The sequence below is a fragment of the Cheilinus undulatus genome, linkage group 14, assembly GCF_018320785.1.
Source record: "Cheilinus undulatus linkage group 14, ASM1832078v1, whole genome shotgun sequence".
Taxonomy (NCBI): Eukaryota; Metazoa; Chordata; class Actinopteri; order Labriformes; family Labridae; genus Cheilinus; species Cheilinus undulatus.
Window position 1 is genome coordinate 46,514,267 of NC_054878.1, and position 19,327 is coordinate 46,533,593.

At 37.4% G+C, this 19,327-nt stretch overlaps 1 protein-coding gene across 3 annotated transcripts in view; it reads left to right on the forward strand.

Moving 5' to 3' along the window:
* Positions 1-19,327, forward strand: part of col12a1b (collagen, type XII, alpha 1b) — a 276,137-nt gene that overhangs the window by 1,312 nt on the left and 255,498 nt on the right. For all 3 annotated transcript variants that reach the window (XM_041805206.1, XM_041805207.1, XM_041805208.1), the window contains exons 2-4: positions 4,567-4,679; positions 14,740-14,856; positions 19,073-19,216. In XM_041805206.1, coding sequence (XP_041661140.1) covers positions 4,604-4,679; positions 14,740-14,856; positions 19,073-19,216 — 337 coding nt within the window. In that variant the 5' untranslated portion in view covers positions 4,567-4,603. The remainder of the gene's footprint in view (positions 1-4,566; positions 4,680-14,739; positions 14,857-19,072; positions 19,217-19,327) is intronic.

Sequence of the window (19,327 nt, forward strand, 5' to 3'; positions counted from 1 at the left end):
GCAAAAAGGCAGGAAAATGTTTCAAATGAAGACATGAGAGAGCCACAAATCATCACAGAAGAGCCCCATGTGGCTGTAGAGCCACAGGTTGAGTACCACTGCTTTGGCAGCTTCTTTGGTGTTTTTTTGCAGCGTGTGCTGCTGAGCCAGGTGCAGACTGACTGACTGCTAAATCAAATACATTCAAACATCAAATTCACGCGTTTGCCGAGAGCATGCAGATTTGGCTTTGTGCACATTTTACGCACGGGTTTCTGTACAAATCTAAACTTTACCTGTTTAATGAAACTGTTAAATTCTGGATTTCTTGGACTTAACCGCGTTTAAAGCTTGAACTCTGTCTTTCAGTGGCTTTGGTCAGTGTGGGGATAAGTTCTTACAATCATCAGGCTCCTAGAAATAAGACTCAAATCTGCGTTTTTGGTGCCTGTAAATCAATCCTGTGGATTTTAGTCAGCATATATTCATCTCAGGCTGCTGACCAGGCTGTGTAAGGCTGCTGAGAGCAGTGGTCCTCAACTGGTGGGTCAGGACCCACAAGAGGGTCGTGGAGCTATTTCAGCGGGTCGTGAGCCTGGCGGGAAAATGTCTGGAGTCAAAGCCCTTTGACCCTTGTGCCTCCTCAAATTTACTTCCCTCTACACCTTCGAGGCAAAAATGTACACGTACTGAAAAACTGCCATTAAATCAGCATACATCAATTTTTTTTCTACTTTTTTTTTTAAAAATAAATCTCTTTAACAACTTCAGACCTGCTCAAAACTACTACACATTCAATCATTTTCAAGATTTTAACCCTTTAAATGCCAGTTTGATTATTTGAAATATCTTTTTTACTAAAAAACACAAAAAGTGAATTATTTTCCATATAAATAGTTTAAAGATGGGGCTTTGGGGGTGATGAGAGTCTTGGATGGGTCAAAGATTAGCAACAAAACTGATTTGATTGCATTAATATTTTTTACGTAATGTCAGAAATACCCTCCTGACACCCTCGAGGCTAAAATGCCCCCATTGACTTCCGTTAAAACCAGGTTTTTTAATCTCACTGTCATTGCAGTATTAAATCACGCATTCTTTAATGTCAGCATTTCAATGTGAAGAAGTCTAGTGAAATTTGACATTTTTACCGTATTCCACCAGATTCAACCATTTACTCATTGTAGGACCATGCACCAAATTCTTGTATTTTTGCCCGTTATATTATGAAATATTATTAAAAAATACAAGTGAAATCAAATCAATTTTGTTGCTAATCTTTAACCTATCCAAGACTCTCATCAGCACCAAAGCCCCATCTTTCCACTATTAATTTTATGGAAAATAATTCACTGTTTGTGTTTTTTGTAGTGAAAAATAAAATATTTCAAATAATCAAACTGGCATTTAAAGGGTTAAAATCTTGAAAATTATTGAATGTTTGATAGTTTGGAGCAGGTCTGAAGTTGTTAAAGCGATTTACAAAAAAAAAACAAAAAACAAAAGGGGTAGAAAAAAATATTGATGTCTGCTGATTTAATAGCAGTTTTTTGCACGTGTACATTTTTGCCTGGAAGGTGTCCAGAGTAAATTCACTGAGAGAGTCTGAATGACATTTAAGAGTAAAACATGTTGGATTTAAAAAATTTAACTGGAAAGAAAAGTTCCTGTGAAAATTCATGCCATAAGCTGTAAAACTGACAAATTAAGAAAAAAAAAAAAGTTGAGAAAAATGGCCAAAAATGCCCGAGGAGGGCAGAAGGGTTAAACATGTTTGGTTTGTACGCCTCATCGTCTGCCATGTGTTTCTGATCCCTGCAGTTTGAGTTAAACAACTGTGATTGGTCAGACAAAGTCAGTTTGGTTCATTATGTCTCATTACACAGTTGCTGGTGGGTCCTAAGACTAAACCAGTTGAGAACCATCCACTTCGAGGTCTTCTGGAGCCCCCGGGGCTGCTGGTCATCTGCAGTTTTACCATGAGGTAGAAGTAGGCAACAGCATGGGGCCTCATGCTCCAAGATAGATGAAATCATTTCAGATGTGCATCCAGTATGAGGTCTGAAAGGATTTTAAATTATTAAAACATGCATTTTGATTGTAAGTAAGGGGCAAGAGGGAATAAAAGCATTAAAATAGAATTTGAGGTCCCTGGGAAGAAACCGTGTCCCCGACAGCACGCTTCAAGCCCTCAAATCTTCACATACAGATACAGTTAGGTAGATCAGTGGTTCTCAACCTTTTCACCCCAGGACCCCCAAAATAAAGGAGCCAGAGACAGGGGACCCCCACTGGACCTGAAGGTGGTTGAACAGCCATGTTCAAGAATAGTCATGTACAGACAAGGCCGCCCATAAGAGGGGATAAATGGGACCAGCTGGTCCTGGTCCATTGTTACGGAAGAGTATTAGGGCCACTGAAAAAAAAAATTTTGAGACAATTTTTTTTTTTTTTTTCAATTGTGAGAAAAAAGTCAGAATTCTGAGATTAAAGTCAGAATTCTGAGAAAAAAAACATTTGAGACTTTTTTTTCATTTGAAGAATAAAGTCAGAATTCTGACTTTTTTTCTCAGAATTCTGACTTTAATCTCAGAATTCTGACTTTTTTCTCACAATTGAAAAAAAAAATTTGTCTCAAAATTTTTTTTTCAGTGGCCCTAATACCCTTCCGTACATTGTAAAGTTAAGCTGTGGTATTTTATATTTAACCTGAATAATAACCACTCTTATCAGAGAAACACATTTTAATTCATCTGGGTAGTAAGAAGCCCTCTTAAAAATGCAAATCCTTCAGTTAAAAACAGAATTAAAATGTGTTAAAAATAGCTAAAATGGGTTAATACTGGCAAAAAATGGTGGGAAAGGTGGTGAAATTAGATTTTTAAAGTAGCAGAAATGGGATAGAAATGCCAAAAATTAGATAAAAATGGCAAAAAAATATCCCAAAAGGGCCAAAATAGGTTTAAGTGGCAAAAATGGGTGGATATTTGTTGAAATGGAATGAAAATTGATACAAACTGGCAAAAAAGGCGTAAGCTGAGACAGAAATAGTCAGAAACTGGCAAAAATGGACATATGAAACAGTGAAATGTGGCTTAAAAGAGGTAAAAGTGGTTAACAGTGGCCATAATGGGTCAACAGAGCCAACAGTAGCTAGATTTGGTTTAGAAGTGGCAGAAACAGGCAGAAAAAAGTGGTGAAAAGGGTTTAAAACGGACAAAAACTGGGTTTTAAGTTGCTAAAATGTGTTAAAATTGGTGGTAAAAAGTGACAAAAATGGGTTAAAATGAGGCAAAATTCAAAAATCGTAGTTTTTTAAAGCATCTGGGGACCCTCTCTCAGTGTGTCGTGACCCCCGATAGGGTCCCAACCCCAAGGTTGAGAACCACTGAGGTAGATCCCTGTAGGTATACTAAAACATAAACTAGTGGTTTGATGTTTGCTTAAATGGCTGCAATAAACAAAAAAAAAAAAAACAATGATTTGTGGCAGAAAAACGGACATCGTTCCAATAGAGCACAAACATTTCTGTTTCTCTGAGTCCCTCCTGGTCTAGAAAGATGGAAGATGTGCTGAGTTTGAGTTCTGATGCTCTTCTCAGAGCTGATAATGCCTTAAATATTAGTATAAATCAGTGAAACTCAACCTGTGGCTCTTATGTGATTATCTGTGGCTCTTTTATGTCTTAATTTTAAATATTATTCCTCCAGAGAGCCTCTAAAAAGGGAAAAAATTTTTGCCCTTTTTCATATTGTTTTTGCCACTTTTCACCCATTAGAGCAACCTTTTGCCATTAAATACCACTTGTTTCCTATTTTTTGCCAATTTTTGACACGTCTTTTTCCACTTTTTTCCACTTTTTGCCCCTTTTCTCCATTTTTTGGCATATTTCAGGTACCATTTGCCATTAAATACTACTTGTTTCCTATTTTTTCCCCAATTTTTGACACTTCTTTTCGACACTTTTTTTTTGGCCAGTTTTGTCACTGCTAATTTTTATCAATTTTATCCAATTTTTGCCACTTTTTAAGCTACCTTTTGCCATTAAATGCTAATTGTTTCCTATTTTTTTCACCATTTTTGCCACTCTTGACCACTTTTTGCCAATTTTAGTCACTTTTCACCCTTTTTTTGCCACATTTTTGTCACCTTAGGACCATTTTTGCCACCTGTAACTTATTTTTTCTCACTTCTCAACCATTTTTGCTATTTTTTTTTTACCCTTCTTCCACTTTTTACCCCCATTTTCGCCCCTTTTCACACATTTCTGTTGCTTTTTGACCATTTTTGCCACCTTTAACTTACTTTTAATGCAACTTAAACCATTTTTTACCACTTTTCACCACTTAGATTGTGGCTCTTGCAAAGGTATTTTTTTTTAACTATTTGGCTCTTTGGTTGAGTAACACTGATCTAAATATACCATTCAGCTCTGGTGAAGGTTTGGCCACCAGAAAAAAGAACCGTCTCATATTTAGTTCAGAGAAGGGCTTGGTGCTGATCTTTGCCCCGGGACCTCTAAATGACTAAAACCGCCCCTGGTGGTGTAAAAACAGACCCTAACCGCTGCCTTGGTGTCTCTCGCAGCTTCATTCATGTGCTGCTGAGCCAGAGGAAGCTGAAGATGAAGAGCAGGCTGTCTCTGACGGCGGCTGCCCTCCTGGCACTGCTGCTGTGCACCATCCAAGCCCAGAGTCAAGGTAAAGCTGCTCCTCCTCCTCCTCCTCCTCCTCCCTGTGATCATCTGACTTCATCTCCTCTCATTCCTCTCTGCCTCTAATGTGACGCTGAATATTCAGCCTGAATAAAAAGATCACACAAAGAAAGAAAATGTGTTTGTCAATGTTTTTGCCTGATCTGGTTTAACCTTTGTTTTGACCTCAGTAACTCCAGTTTCTTGCAGGAATTTGTGAGATTTCCTTGTGGGGAAACAATCTCTACTTCAAAAATCTGCTTCCAATTAAAAAATCTGGAGATTTGAACCAGGACTCTTTCTGAAGCAGCTTGTGCCACAGACCTGAAGCTAGTTTAGAGCACTGAAGTGTTCAATATGCTCCCAAATATGACTAAAGTGTGTAAGAGATTTCATCCACTATGGAGGAAAGTATGTTTATTATAAGAGTCTAATTATAGGAGCAGTGACTTAGCTGAGCTGACCAAAAAGAATAAAATACGGACTACAATTAGTGAGAGGCAACTCATATGAAGAGAAATATGTAGGTTAACAGGAATGTTTATTAGTGACAAATCTGAACTCACAAAATATCACAAGTTCACAATGTTCATCAAACATGACCTAAAACAGGTGAAAGTGCAGCCAACATGGAGAAAAACATGCTGTTTCACAAGAGAAGTTTATTTATGAGGAGCACTGAAGATCTAAGTCTACAAAGTAACATTAAATATGAGCTAAAATAGGTAAAAATGACACTAATGATGAAAAAAACATGCTGTTTCACAAGAGAAGTTTATTTATGAGGAGCACAGGGGTCAAAGTCAAGGCCTGGGGGCCAAATCCGGCCCTTGGTGCAGTTTTACCCAGCCTACCAGATCAGATCATGGTTTTATCGGAACTGGTCCACCAGTCTGACGTCTGCAGATTTCCTCCAGTATAAAAATGTAAACTTAACCTTGACAATTTATAACGTCAAACTCAAGTCCCGAGTGCCAAATCCGGCCCTTGGTGCAGTTTTACCCGGCCCGCAGGATCACATCATATTTTAATCAGAACTGGCCTGCAGGTCTGCAGATTTTCTCCTGTTTAGAAATGTAAATTTAACCTTGAAGATTTAAAAGATCCTTGTTAAGTCATAAAAATGTAAAAAGTAAAGAGTTAAAATAATGACATAGAAAGGAATGGGGGAGAGAAATTAATTTGTGTTTTCATTTTCAAAAACATCTTAAAATTCTGACTTAAACTTAACATTTTGACTTTTTATTTCATATTGTGAATTTTAAGATTTCAATTTTGAAATTTCAAGATCATGATTTCAAATTTAATCCCATATTCTGACATTTTTTAAACTCACAATTTAGAATTTTACCTCATATTTTTACCTTTTAGATTAACAATTTTAAATTTTAAGTATATCTCGACCTTTTAAACTCAACATTTTGTTTTGTATCTAATATTGTAACCTTTTTCAACTCCTTACTTTGACTTTAAATCCCATATTTCAACCTTTTAAGCTCATAATTGGCTTTTGTATTTTATCATATATTTTGACTTTTAGACTCACGATTTTTACGTTCTATCTCATATATTTGCCTTTTGAAAGCATTATTTTAACTTTTGATTTTGTGTTCTGACCTTTTTAATTAATATTTTAGACTTTTATCTTAGAATTTTGAGCCTTTAAACTTATCATTTTTACTTTTTTTAAATCTCAAAATCTATCACTAGTTTTTCTCCCCCTTAAATGTATTACCTGTGAGAATAAGGTTGACAGTTTCTGGTTAAGTGTTGACCCTGTTAGGCCCTCAGGTTAGATCTGAATCCAGATTTCAGCCCCTGCGGTGGTTGAGTTCGACACCCCTGATCTCAGAGATAAGTAAGCATCTGAACTCTTTAAGTCCCTGTAAATTTTGCCTTAAATTAGAGAAAATGCAGCCACTATGAAGAGAATAAAGTTTGCAGAGAAAAGTTTGATGTCTTGGCTTATTGCCCAGACTTTGTGTGTTATTTTATCGAATAAATAAATGTTTATCAGTCTTAGAAGACCAAACAGAACCTACCTAAATGATCTACAGTAAAATAAGTATTTGAACCAACACAGCTTCCACGCTGAGGCTGTAAAGATGAAATAATCTGGCATCTCTCCATCCTCCAATAGATTTAGTTTGAGCTTTATTCCACCAGGAGGAGCCCTTACTCAAAACTCCCCGTCCTTTACCATAGCCTACATTTCTCCAGCTTTAAAAAAAAGGAAAAAACCCAGAAGGCACCTGGCCAAGTTTCCTCCCTACGTCCTTTCTCCTGATGGAACGGAAAGACGACGTTTCACATTATTTTCCAGAGTCTTCGAGGAGAAAATCTGCTCCTCCGCTGCGTGCCTCTGGGTTTTCTCTCAGACTTAAAAAAGCAGCAAAAACTCATCAAATCATCAGCGAGAGGAGGGGAACTTTTCTTTCCTCTCCTTCTAGCAGAGTTTCTGACCTCCTGCGACCTCCTTTAATGTCCCTGAGAGGACCCTCCAGAAGCTCTCCCATGGGGTCGTATATATTCTGGAAGGGTTCGACAGGTTGGGGCCGGAGTTACAAGTTCAAACACCTTGAAGAGAACAGACGACAAAACAGGACGGCCTCTGCTTTTAACTGTCACAGTGTGAGGTGAAAGATGACAAACTAAGGCAGTGTGGAGCAGAGGCCCCGATGGGGACAGCCTTGAAGGATGTGTGTGTTTGGATGTGTGTCCGTCTGTTTTGGAGGTTTTTGGGTAGTTTTTTGGGTCATTTGGAAACAGAAGCAGCCGCCGCCGCCCTTGAATTGAGTCACCAGGTTGGTCGATCCTCCATTTTTGACATTCTGTCCCCCTCCCAGTCAAGCCTCGACCCCGAGTCCTGGCTTTACGACAATATTTTACAGTGATATTCTTCACCTGCACACTAACAGATGAACTGGTTGGAGGTTTAGTACAAAAATAAGATAACCCCTTTAGTTTCTAGCTAGATTTAATGATGTTTATGTGGATATTTTTTCATCCTGTTGCATTACTGTATCTAAGGAGAATCCATACAGCTGCAAAGTTTTCATTCTCAGATGACCACAGATTAGCCATCCTGCAGCACCAGAAGACTTTATTACCACCTCGTAGATAACGTTCCAAGAAATGAGTGTTTGATTTAAAGCAACATGTAAGAATTTATTTTGGCACCAAGCGAAAGTCTCTCAAAGTCTCAGTGCAACTGCTTTCCCCTTCATAGAAACCCGTATGTGTGGACAAACAGATGTTTGAATGTAAGGTGGTTTTCACACTAGGGGCCCGGTCCTGGATCCGAGTGCACTTGAGCCCAAAGTCCGGTTCGTTTTGGTAGTGTGAATGCAAACGAACTGCAACGGGTACCGGGCCTGGGTCCACTTGGAGAGGTGGTCTCAGGCGAGATTCAAGTGGACTCTGGCACGGTTCGGATGAGATGTGAATGCAACTGCGCTCGGATACGGGACAGCTTTATCAGCTTTATGACGTCATCGTAAAAACGAAACTTCTCTCCACAGTGCGGCAGTTTGTTCACATTTTTCCTCAATAAAGGGCAGAAATCAACAGAACATAGCCAGCTTGGCATCGGACTAGCAGTGTATTGTTTTAGTAGCTCTCTCCAAAGAGTGACAGCTTTATCCATCACCGTCCTCTTCTGTCTCTTAGCCTCAGCTTCAGTACTGAGATGGGCTAACTGGCCTCTCTTTAGCTGAAGGCATGTGGGTGAGCTAGTGCCGTATACATGTCTTATGAGAGAACTGTTTCCTGGTGCCAAAGTTACATAGTTCTGAAAGCAGGTGAGAGGGCTGCTCTGTGGAAACGGGACTGAGGTGGTAGTTACAGTACGTCTAGATCAACATTGAAGCTACAGTTTAAGATGGAAAAGTTACACTAAAAAGTCAAAGATATCCAGAGCACAGATAGACAAAAATAAATTTGTTGCATTAAATATGAACTCTACCGATACTAACTGTGTTTTAGAGAATCCATCCGTTCCAGCTATTCTGCCTCTCCGTTATAAAAAGTAGATACTACTTTTGCATTTCTGTTGGCAGGAATAACTCAAATAGAACTCGTCGTAACGCTCTGAGAGATTAATGCAATGAGATAATTGTGGTATGATTAAAGATTGTAATGTTATTTTACACCTGAAAACATAGAGCTCAGTCAGAGATGGACTCTTAGCACTCTTTTATTGAGCTAGTCAGCCTGGTAAGCCAACCTTGAGTCTACCATTATTTCCAGATTTATGTACCCAGTTTTATCAGTTATGATAGCAAGGTAGCATTACAGAAATCCACGCAGTCAGCTAGCTTTGTTCTTTCATAGCCCCCACCCCAACCTGAAGAATATCACTTTAAAATATTCAAAGAATAACAAACCTGTGGTCCCTCGTGTACATGGAAACTTTTTGTCTGTCGCCCTGAGTTGTTGTTAACAACTTTTCATGTACACATGCATGACTCCCTATGTCAGTAATCCCCAATGAAGCCTGAATCTGTGTCCACTCTTATCCTTTTTGTTGTTTAGCATCATAAAAACCAGTAGTTCTTAAATTACATTATTCTCCACTCTTTCCTAAAAAACAAGACAAAAGTGGCTGTAACTTTTCTACATGTAGTTCAGACTACAGAAACTCACAGACTCTGTGTATTGTTATAAAAGAGAAAAGGAGCATCATTATTGTTTTATTCTAATAATCAGAGCAGGTGACTCACATAATCAGATCTGTGTGATTTTGTTGTTTGTCGATTCAGCATCATGAGTTGGACTGAGATCACGGAGAGCCTGCTGGATGCCAGCCGTCCCAGGCTGTTGTCTTTTTTTTAAACATGCTCCTGGTTCATTTTTGCCAATACTGATATTTATACATGTAGTTCAGACCTATAACTGTAGCCATTAAACACACTTTGGGGTTTTGGTTGAACAAAAAAAAAAAGACTGATATTTACAGCTGATGCAGACTGATATTTGCAGCTGATATAGACTGATATTTACAGCTGATGTAGACTGATATTTACAGCTGATATAGACTGATATTTACAGCTGATATAGACTGATATTTACAGCTGATATAGACTGATATTTACAGCTGATATAGACTGATATTTACAGCTGATGTAGACTGATATTTACAGCTGATATAGACTAATATTTACAGCTGATGTAGACTGATATTTACAGCTGATATAGACTGATATTTACAGCTGATGCAGACTGATATTTGCAGCTGATATAGACTGATATTTACAGCTGATGCAGACTGATATTTGCAGCTGATATAGACTGATATTTACAGCTGATGTAGACTGATATTTACAGCTGATATAGACTGATATTTACAGCTGATGTAGACTGATACAGCTGATATAGACTGATATTTACAGCTGATGTAGACTGATATTTACAGCTGATGTAGACTGATATTTACAGCTGATGTAGTCTGATATTTGCAGCTGATATAGACTGATATTTACAGCTGATGTAGACTGATACAGCTGATATAGACTGATATTTACAGCTGATGTAGTCTGATATTTGCAGCTGATATAGACTGATATTTGCAGCTGATATAGACTGATATTTACAGCTGATGTAGACTGATATTTACAGCTGATGTAGACTGATATTTACAGCTGATGTAGTCTGATATTTGCAGCTGATATAGACTGATATTTGCAGCTGATATAGACTGATATTTACAGCTGATGTAGACTGATATTTACAGCTGATGTAGATTAATATCTACAGCTTATGTAGACTGATATTTACAGCTGATGTAGACATATTTACAGCTGATGTAGACTGATACAGCTGATGTAGACTGATACAGCTGATGTAGACTGATATTTACAGCTGATGTAGACTGATATTTATAGCTGATATAGACTGATGTTTACAGCTGATATAGACTTATATCTACAGCTGATGTAGACTGATATTTACAGCTGATGTAGACTGATATTTACAGCCGATGTAGACTGATACAGCTGATGTAGACTGATATTTACAGCTGATATACACTGTTATTTACAGCTGATGTAGACTGATACAGCTGATGTAGACTGATATTTACAGCTGATGTAGACTGATATTTACAGCTGATGTAGACTGATATTTACAGCTAATATAGACTGATATTTACAGCTGATGTAGACTGATACAGCTGATGTAGACTGATATTTACAGCTGATATAGACTGATATTTACAGCTGATATAGACTGATATTTACAGCTGATACAGACTGATATTTACAGCTGATATAGACTGATATTTACAGCTGATATAGACTGTTATTTACAGCTGATATAGACTGTTATTTACAGCTGATACAGACTGATATTTACAACTGATTTAGATTGATATTTACAGCTGATATAAACTGATATTTACAGCTGATATAGACTGATATTTACAGCTGATATAGACTGATATTTACAGCTGATATAGACTGTTATTTACAGCTGATATAGACTGTTATTTACAGCTGATATAGACTGTTATTTACAGCTGATATAGACTGATATTTACAGCTGATATAGACTGTTATTTACAGCTGATATAGACTGTTATTTACAGCTGATATAGACTGTTATTTACAGCTGATATAGACTGTTATTTACAGCTGATATAGACTGTTATTTACAGCTGATATAGACTGTTATTTACAGCTGATATAGACTGTTATTTACAGCTGATATAGACTGTTATTTACAGCTGATATAGACTGATATTTACAGCTGATATAGACTGTTATTTACAGCTGATATAGACTGTTATTTACAGCTGATATAGACTGTTATTTACAGCTGATATAGACTGATATTTACAGCTGATATAGACTGATATTTACAGCTGATATAGACTGTTATTTACAGCTGATATAGACTGTTATTTACAGCTGATATAGACTGATATTTACAGCTGATATAGACTGTTATTTACAGCTGATATAGACTGTTATTTACAGCTGATACAGACTGATATTTACAACTGATTTAGATTGATATTTACAGCTGATATAAACTGATATTTACAGCTGATATAGACTGATATTTACAGCTGATATAGACTGATATTTACAGCTGATATAGACTGTTATTTACAGCTGATATAGACTGTTATTTACAGCTGATATAGACTGTTATTTACAGCTGATATAGACTGTTATTTACAGCTGATATAGACTGATATTTACAGCTGATATAGACTGTTATTTACAGCTGATATAGACTGTTATTTACAGCTGATATAGACTGATATTTACAGCTGATGTAGACTGATATTTACAGCTGATATAGACTAATATTTACAGCTGATGTAGACTGATATTTACAGCTGATATAGACTGATATTTACAGCTGATGCAGACTGATATTTGCAGCTGATATAGACTGATATTTACAGCTGATGCAGACTGATATTTGCAGCTGATATAGACTGATATTTACAGCTGATGTAGACTGATATTTACAGCTGATATAGACTGATATTTACAGCTGATGTAGACTGATACAGCTGATATAGACTGATATTTACAGCTGATGTAGACTGATATTTACAGCTGATGTAGACTGATATTTACAGCTGATGTAGTCTGATATTTGCAGCTGATATAGACTGATATTTACAGCTGATGTAGACTGATACAGCTGATATAGACTGATATTTACAGCTGATGTAGACTGATATTTACAGCTGATGTAGACTGATATTTACAGCTGATGTAGTCTGATATTTGCAGCTGATATAGACTGATATTTGCAGCTGATATAGACTGATATTTACAGCTGATGTAGACTGATATTTACAGCTGATGTAGATTAATATCTACAGCTTATGTAGACTGATATTTACAGCTGATGTAGACATATTTACAGCTGATGTAGACTGATACAGCTGATGTAGACTGATACAGCTGATGTAGACTGATATTTACAGCTGATATAGACTGATATTTATAGCTGATATAGACTGATGTTTACAGCTGATATAGACTTATATCTACAGCTGATGTAGACTGATATTTACAGCTGATGTAGACTGATATTTACAGCTGATGTAGACTGATATTTACAGCCGATGTAGACTGATACAGCTGATGTAGACTGATATTTACAGCTGATATACACTGTTATTTACAGCTGATGTAGACTGATACAGCTGATGTAGACTGATACAGCTGATGTAGACTGATATTTACAGCTGATGTAGACTGATACAGCTGATGTAGACTGATATTTACAGCTGATATAGACTGATATTTACAGCTGATGTAGACTGATATTTACAGCTGATATAGACTGATATTTACAGCTGATATAGACTGTTATTTACAGCTGATATAGACTGTTATTTACAGCTGATACAGACTGATATTTACAACTGATTTAGATTGATATTTACAGCTGATATAAACTGATATTTACAGCTGATATAGACTGATATTTACAGCTGATATAGACTGATATTTACAGCTGATATAGACTGATATTTACAGCTGATATAGACTGATATCTCATCAATAATGGCATGCATCCCTTGTTTTTGCCATTGTTTTTGCAGCTTTGATAACAACCTAGCTTCAGAAAAGGAGACTTTTCTTGTTGCATTACTGGCTGAAGTGACCAGATACTTCCAGAGTAAACCACCAGCTGAAAGCATGGTTATATACAAACCAGACTACACCAGTTTATGGACCTGTATGGAATCAAAAAAGGTCAAGGACAATTCAAATTTCAAGTCATTCCTGATGATGAGCAGCTGATATTTGACTTTGTCTACAAGTAACAGCTTGATCAGAGATAAATAAAGATGGCAATGCTCCTTTCGATTGACTTTCATTATGCCAGTCTTTTGAGTGTTAAATTTAATGTCACACTGCAGACATATCTAGAGCAGATGCTGGGAAGTTGCTGTAAGCTAGCAATGTAACAATAATGTTATCATCATCAGCATACCTCAGATGGTTAACAGGTCTATCACCCGCCATACTAACAGTCTACCAAGAGATTAAATGCAGCTGTTAAATTATTAAGATAACTTTTATGTAGAATAACAAAATGTTGAACAGCACTTCATCACAAATAGCAGATGGAAAATTAGTTTTTTTCCTCTCTAAATCAGGCTGTTTTGAACGACGAATAATCTGTGAGATATCACTAAAGCTAAGTTCATATTGCTGATAAAGAATCGGCAGCTTTCTGAGGTTTTTGATCTGACTATCTGAGCTGCTGTCACAGTCAGCAGGCAACAGTCATGCTAAAGTGCCAACGCAACATGTCAGCACCTGAAAATCTGCTTTATCTGACCGAAAATGGAACTTTTGGTGGCAGAAACACACCTTTTTGACTTTTGCACACATAAGTAAAATTCTCAGATCTATCCTGATTCAACAAAGATTTATTTGATTGAGGCTTGATTGCTTCCCTGTTTCCACAGTTTAGTTTCCCATCTTAATCTGGTGTTTACAATTTCCTATCAGCAAACAAATGTTATGATTCCACTTTTAGAAATAACCAGATGAATTTGTGGAATTTCATCCCAAAGCTTTTGTGACACATTTTTTTGCCAGTCCTGGTTTATATGAGCCTGAATTAGACTGTTTTCCCAGTCATATTTTCCATTATTGTTTCTATGCAGTTAGGAAAGTAGCTGATTATAAAACAGATTTGGCCTTTCTTTGCTGCAGTAGACTCAATCACAGCCAAAATTCACCCGTTCTTATCACCCTGCTCTATTTGTGTTTCCTCCGTGAATGCATTTAACTGTAGTGAAGTAATATCGTGCTGTTCTGTGGTGTTTGTTGTCTCAGTGTGTTGTTGCTTGAGTTGTTGACTGTGGCCGTCAGCCACACAAGCTCAAACAGAGGACATTTTTCCTTGAAAATGGCCTCTCTCACATCTGTAGTTTGGTTTGTCTCATGTTGTTTGCTCCAACAGTGAACTTGTCAAACTTCACCCTGGAAGTGTTGACTGTTGGGAAAATCCTTTCCTACTTTACACTACAATACACTTGTCTCCTAAAGCCGCAGGATTAACTGTGTTTGCTTCTCTCTCCACAGTGGACCCTCCGACAGATTTGAGGTTTAAGATTTTAAATGAGAACACAGTGCAAATGACGTGGAGTAGACCACAGACGAGGATACAGGGCTACAGAATACAAGTGACCTCAGACACAGGTGGGTGCTCATTAAACCTGCGAGTTATGTCCTGCCGAGCTTGTAACATTACAAGTGTCATAAACGCACTTAGACATCAGTCTGCCCGGCAAGACTCAACACTCCCCGCAATTATCTGGAGATTTCTGCAGACACATGTTTGGCTCCGGGAGCTCTAATGATAAAAGAAAGGAGGGAAAAAAGAAAAACATTATCACTGCCATGGAAAATTGTCAGCGTTAGTTTAGCTCAGGAGAGTAGATCCTAACAGCCTTCACAGTACATTAAACAGCTGGGAAAGTTTGAAAAAATAAGAGCAATGACATCAGCTACACTGACACTAAAGTAAAAAACTACTAACTTTATAAACGGACAATCTTCTGCACAAAACACATGCCCCTTATGAGCCTACATTCAAATGTCAGTGGTAGGCCTCGTTTTCTTAATCTTGAAGCTGCAGTCTAAAATATTTTCAGACTCTGCAGCAATAAAAACTGAAATATTGTTTTTTTAAGCTTTCTCTTAAGTCCAAACTCAGCCTATTTCTAACAACCAATTAGTAAACTTTAAAGTTCAGATCTAAGCATTACTAACAGGGTTGCCACCTTCCATGCATAAAAATAAAGAACACCTCATGATCCTTTTGAGGTTAACCCTCGGATCCGTCTATGTCCATTTTGAGGACATTCATCATTTTGATCATCATTATTTTGAGTTGATAGTCACATTTTTATAGATTGATGCATCAAATTTCACCAAAGTTATAATTTTTCTTCATATAAAAAAAAAGTGTTGCCCATAGAACTCTACTGATGCCAAATAGCTCCATCCAACCTTGTTTGTCCGAAATCTGGACAATAGACTTCCATTAAAAACACATTTTTTGACTGTGTGTCTACAGCACCAAAACAACATACAGCAACCTTTTCTATGCAGTCACTCGATCACCAGGGCTCTAAATTTCACCATTCTACAGTGATCCAGCAGATGGTGCCAGCGCACCATTTTAACCCCTTCAGCAACGCGCAACCAGACATGCCGTAAGTGGAGTGTTTACAGTCGAAAATGCTACTGCTGAATTCTGCAGTCTGGGACTAAGAAAGGGGGACATTTGGACAATTTTAACTTTGCCCTCACTTCATAGCAAGTGGATGGACATGCATGAGGATGCACGGGTCCTTTCGATCAATAGGAGAGAATATATCATATCTTAAATATGCAGTAAATTTATATATGAGCGCAATGAACGTAATTGCAGTCACATTTTGGTTAGAGGTGGAAATGTGCATGTTCATCATTCCTACATAATCCTCTGATTTTTTTATGCCTGTACACAAAATAAACCTAACATGAGCAAATGCATTCGCTCACATATGATTTGGTTTAGGAGGAGGCTCGAGACAAGGATGGTAAAACTGGCGTGTTTTTGGCACCGACAGACTCATCTGTTTAGCATGGACACTAGCTCACTGAATCCAAGTCACAGGCATAGTGTACAATAACTGGCATAAACAGGGTGTAACATTGAATTTTTTTGTTTTAGTGGTCAGGGATGAAGTTGTTGAAGAGATTTGAAGCAGTGAAAGTAAGAAAAAATGTTGAAAAATGATTATTTTATTAACACTTATCTACATGTCCATTTTCTGGACAAACAAGGACAGATGGAGCTAAAATATGGAATCTGAAAAAAAATTTCAAGGCATAAAAATCAATTTTACTACTCATCATTGAATGGCCCAGACTGTATTTATGTAATTTATTATTATTTTTTATCTAAATAATTTTATATGGGAAATATGGTGTTTTTGTGTTTTTTACCATAAAAAAGACCAGTGACATGGTGTACAATAACTGGCATAAAAAGGGTGTAACATTGTTTTTTTTTGTTGTTGTTGTTGTTTTTAGTGGTCAGGGTGGAAGAGATTTGAAGCAGTGAAAGTAAAAAAATGTTGAAAAATGATTATTTTTTTAACAGTTTTCTGTGTGTCCAGAATATGGACAAACAAGGACAGATAGAGCTAAAAATTACCAGGGAGCGAGGGTTAAATGGGCTCTATGCATGGCAGGGGGTGGCGTATTTCCAATGGAAAATAAGACCGGTTCTCAACTTCCGCCTAACGATAAGTGCTAGGCCAAAACGGAATCTAAACCCTCCTATACTGCTTTAATTTGTCTGTTTCGTTGTTTTTTTTGTTCCGATTGTTGTTTGTGTTTACTCTACCATCACCGCTTGGCATCCAAACATGCTAAAATGATGTTTCAAAAACAGGTTAAAAGCACTCCTGGACATCGTTGCTGCGTGCAGCAATGTACATCTTCAGCTAAATTTAACTCGTCATTGACAGTCAGCTCAGGTAACTCATGCAAACAGTGAGTAAACCGCAATGATTTTGCCATCATACCCCATTCTCTTCTCCCTACTGGAAGTGTGGGAGCGGTCTAATGCCAAATGCGGAAGCAGTTTGTGCATGGAGCCTATAGTTGGTTATTCCTTGTCTATTTTTTTTACAGAGCAGTAGTAGGTACAATAATGATAATAGTATTAAAAAATCAGTCTTAACCAGGATTTCTAACTATTTCACTTTAAATGTTTGACGAATTTTTGAAAAAGCCCTTTCAATCATTTTGCCCCTGCCCCTCAAACATCCTGAGTCCACCACTGCTGAGAAGCTAACTTACAGATCCAGAGTTAGCTTGGCTATATTCAATACTAGTCAAGTGAAACTGTACTGTTGGCTTAATAAATTTAACTAAGATCCAAAGGTAAGCCTAAATGACTGCGGACTGACACTATTGTTTTGTGTTAGGTATGGCTTAAATTCAAACAGACATGTTAATCCTGCTTTTACAAGGACAAGGATAACTACAGTAACTACGGAAACAGTACCTGTTACCTTCCAGTAAGTTTATATCAGCTAACGGAAAGAGCTAACCGACGGATACATTAGTTTGCATTTACATGGTAACATGCAGGTTTTAGTGTCCGTTGGCATACTTAACAAGTTAACTAACCAAACAGAGGTAGGCTTTTGTGTTTAATAGCTGCTTCTGGCGTCATTTCGGCTGAGTTTACCATGGACTGACACGGTGAGTGAGTGATTGCGTCATACACTAAAAGCTGCCTGAGGTGACAGTTACCTGCTGTTGGCTTACTGAACCAGATAAGCTCTCTTAAACGTATATTTAATTTATATTTTTTTACATTTTATCGAACATGGTGGTTAACCAGACTTAAACAGGCTTTCTTAATTATTTGTTGCGCAGCATTTCCCAGCCTGCCTTTCTGAGGGACTGTCCCGGTGAGTGAGTGATTGCGTCATACACTAAAAACTGCCGTTTTATGGTGACTAACTGCTGTTAGCTTACTGACCATGGTGATTGACCAGACTTAATAAGCTTTTACATTAAATAACTGTGTTGCGCAACATTTTCCAGTCGGCTGACTTCGTTAGGGACTTAGCGTTAGCTTTTATTTCATCTCTCACAAAACAGCCAAAGTCGGGTAAATGTCCGGTAACGGTTAACGTCTATTAGCTTGCTGATCTAGCCATGCAGTTAGCTTACAACTTTAATGACCCTTAGATAAACATTTTACTGACCAAACTTCCACTGTGTTTTTTATTTAACATTATGTTTAACTGTTTTACTGTAAACTAACCTAGCTAGTTGAAAGTTTGAACCAACTTCAGCTTTGTTCACCATAATTGTCACCTCAGTGTTAACAGTAATTTAACCTGTTAGCTAACTGGACTACTTTACTAATCAACGTTTGAGTGCCTGTTTACACTAATAGCTGTGGCAGTTATAAAGAGAGCTTTTATTGCTTTTTTTTGTTCAAAATAAGTTCAACTTTTGTGTTTAATTAGCATTTTGGCCAGCAGTTATCATTGAATACAAGTGATGTGTGTGACACATCTAGATTTCCTCTTTTAATCAAAATCACACATTGACACACAGTATTGAGGCCCTTCAATTAAATCCTTACAGGTGAGCCATTTTAAACCATTACTTAATGGAGGAATTTGTTATATACATGTTTAAATTTAGTGTTTTCATTCCTAGTTGAGCAGAACGTTTTTATTAAAATGATTCCTACTGTTGTGTGTTTACACGGCTCTTCCAGTCCTCAGATCAACACACGGATCAGGTTTTCCTGAAGCCCCATTTTGACTCTTGGAGAAATGAAGTAATGCTTTAGTGTCCTAATGGCTTCCCTCTGACTTGTGCATTCTTGTAGAAGAACCAACAAAAGAATTTACTCTGCCTGCATCTGCAACCAAGACGTCCATCTCAGACCTGGTTCCAGATGTGGATTATGTAGTAACAATATCTACGTACGCTGGATCAGTGGACAGTCTACCCATCTCCGGCCAGATCACAAGTGAGTCACTTTGTACCTGCCTTTGTGTGTGAGAAAATAAGCAACCAGTGTTAAAAATGTTGTATGCGGCTGGCCACCTTTTGAAAGAGGTCAATGTGATGACAGCTTGTT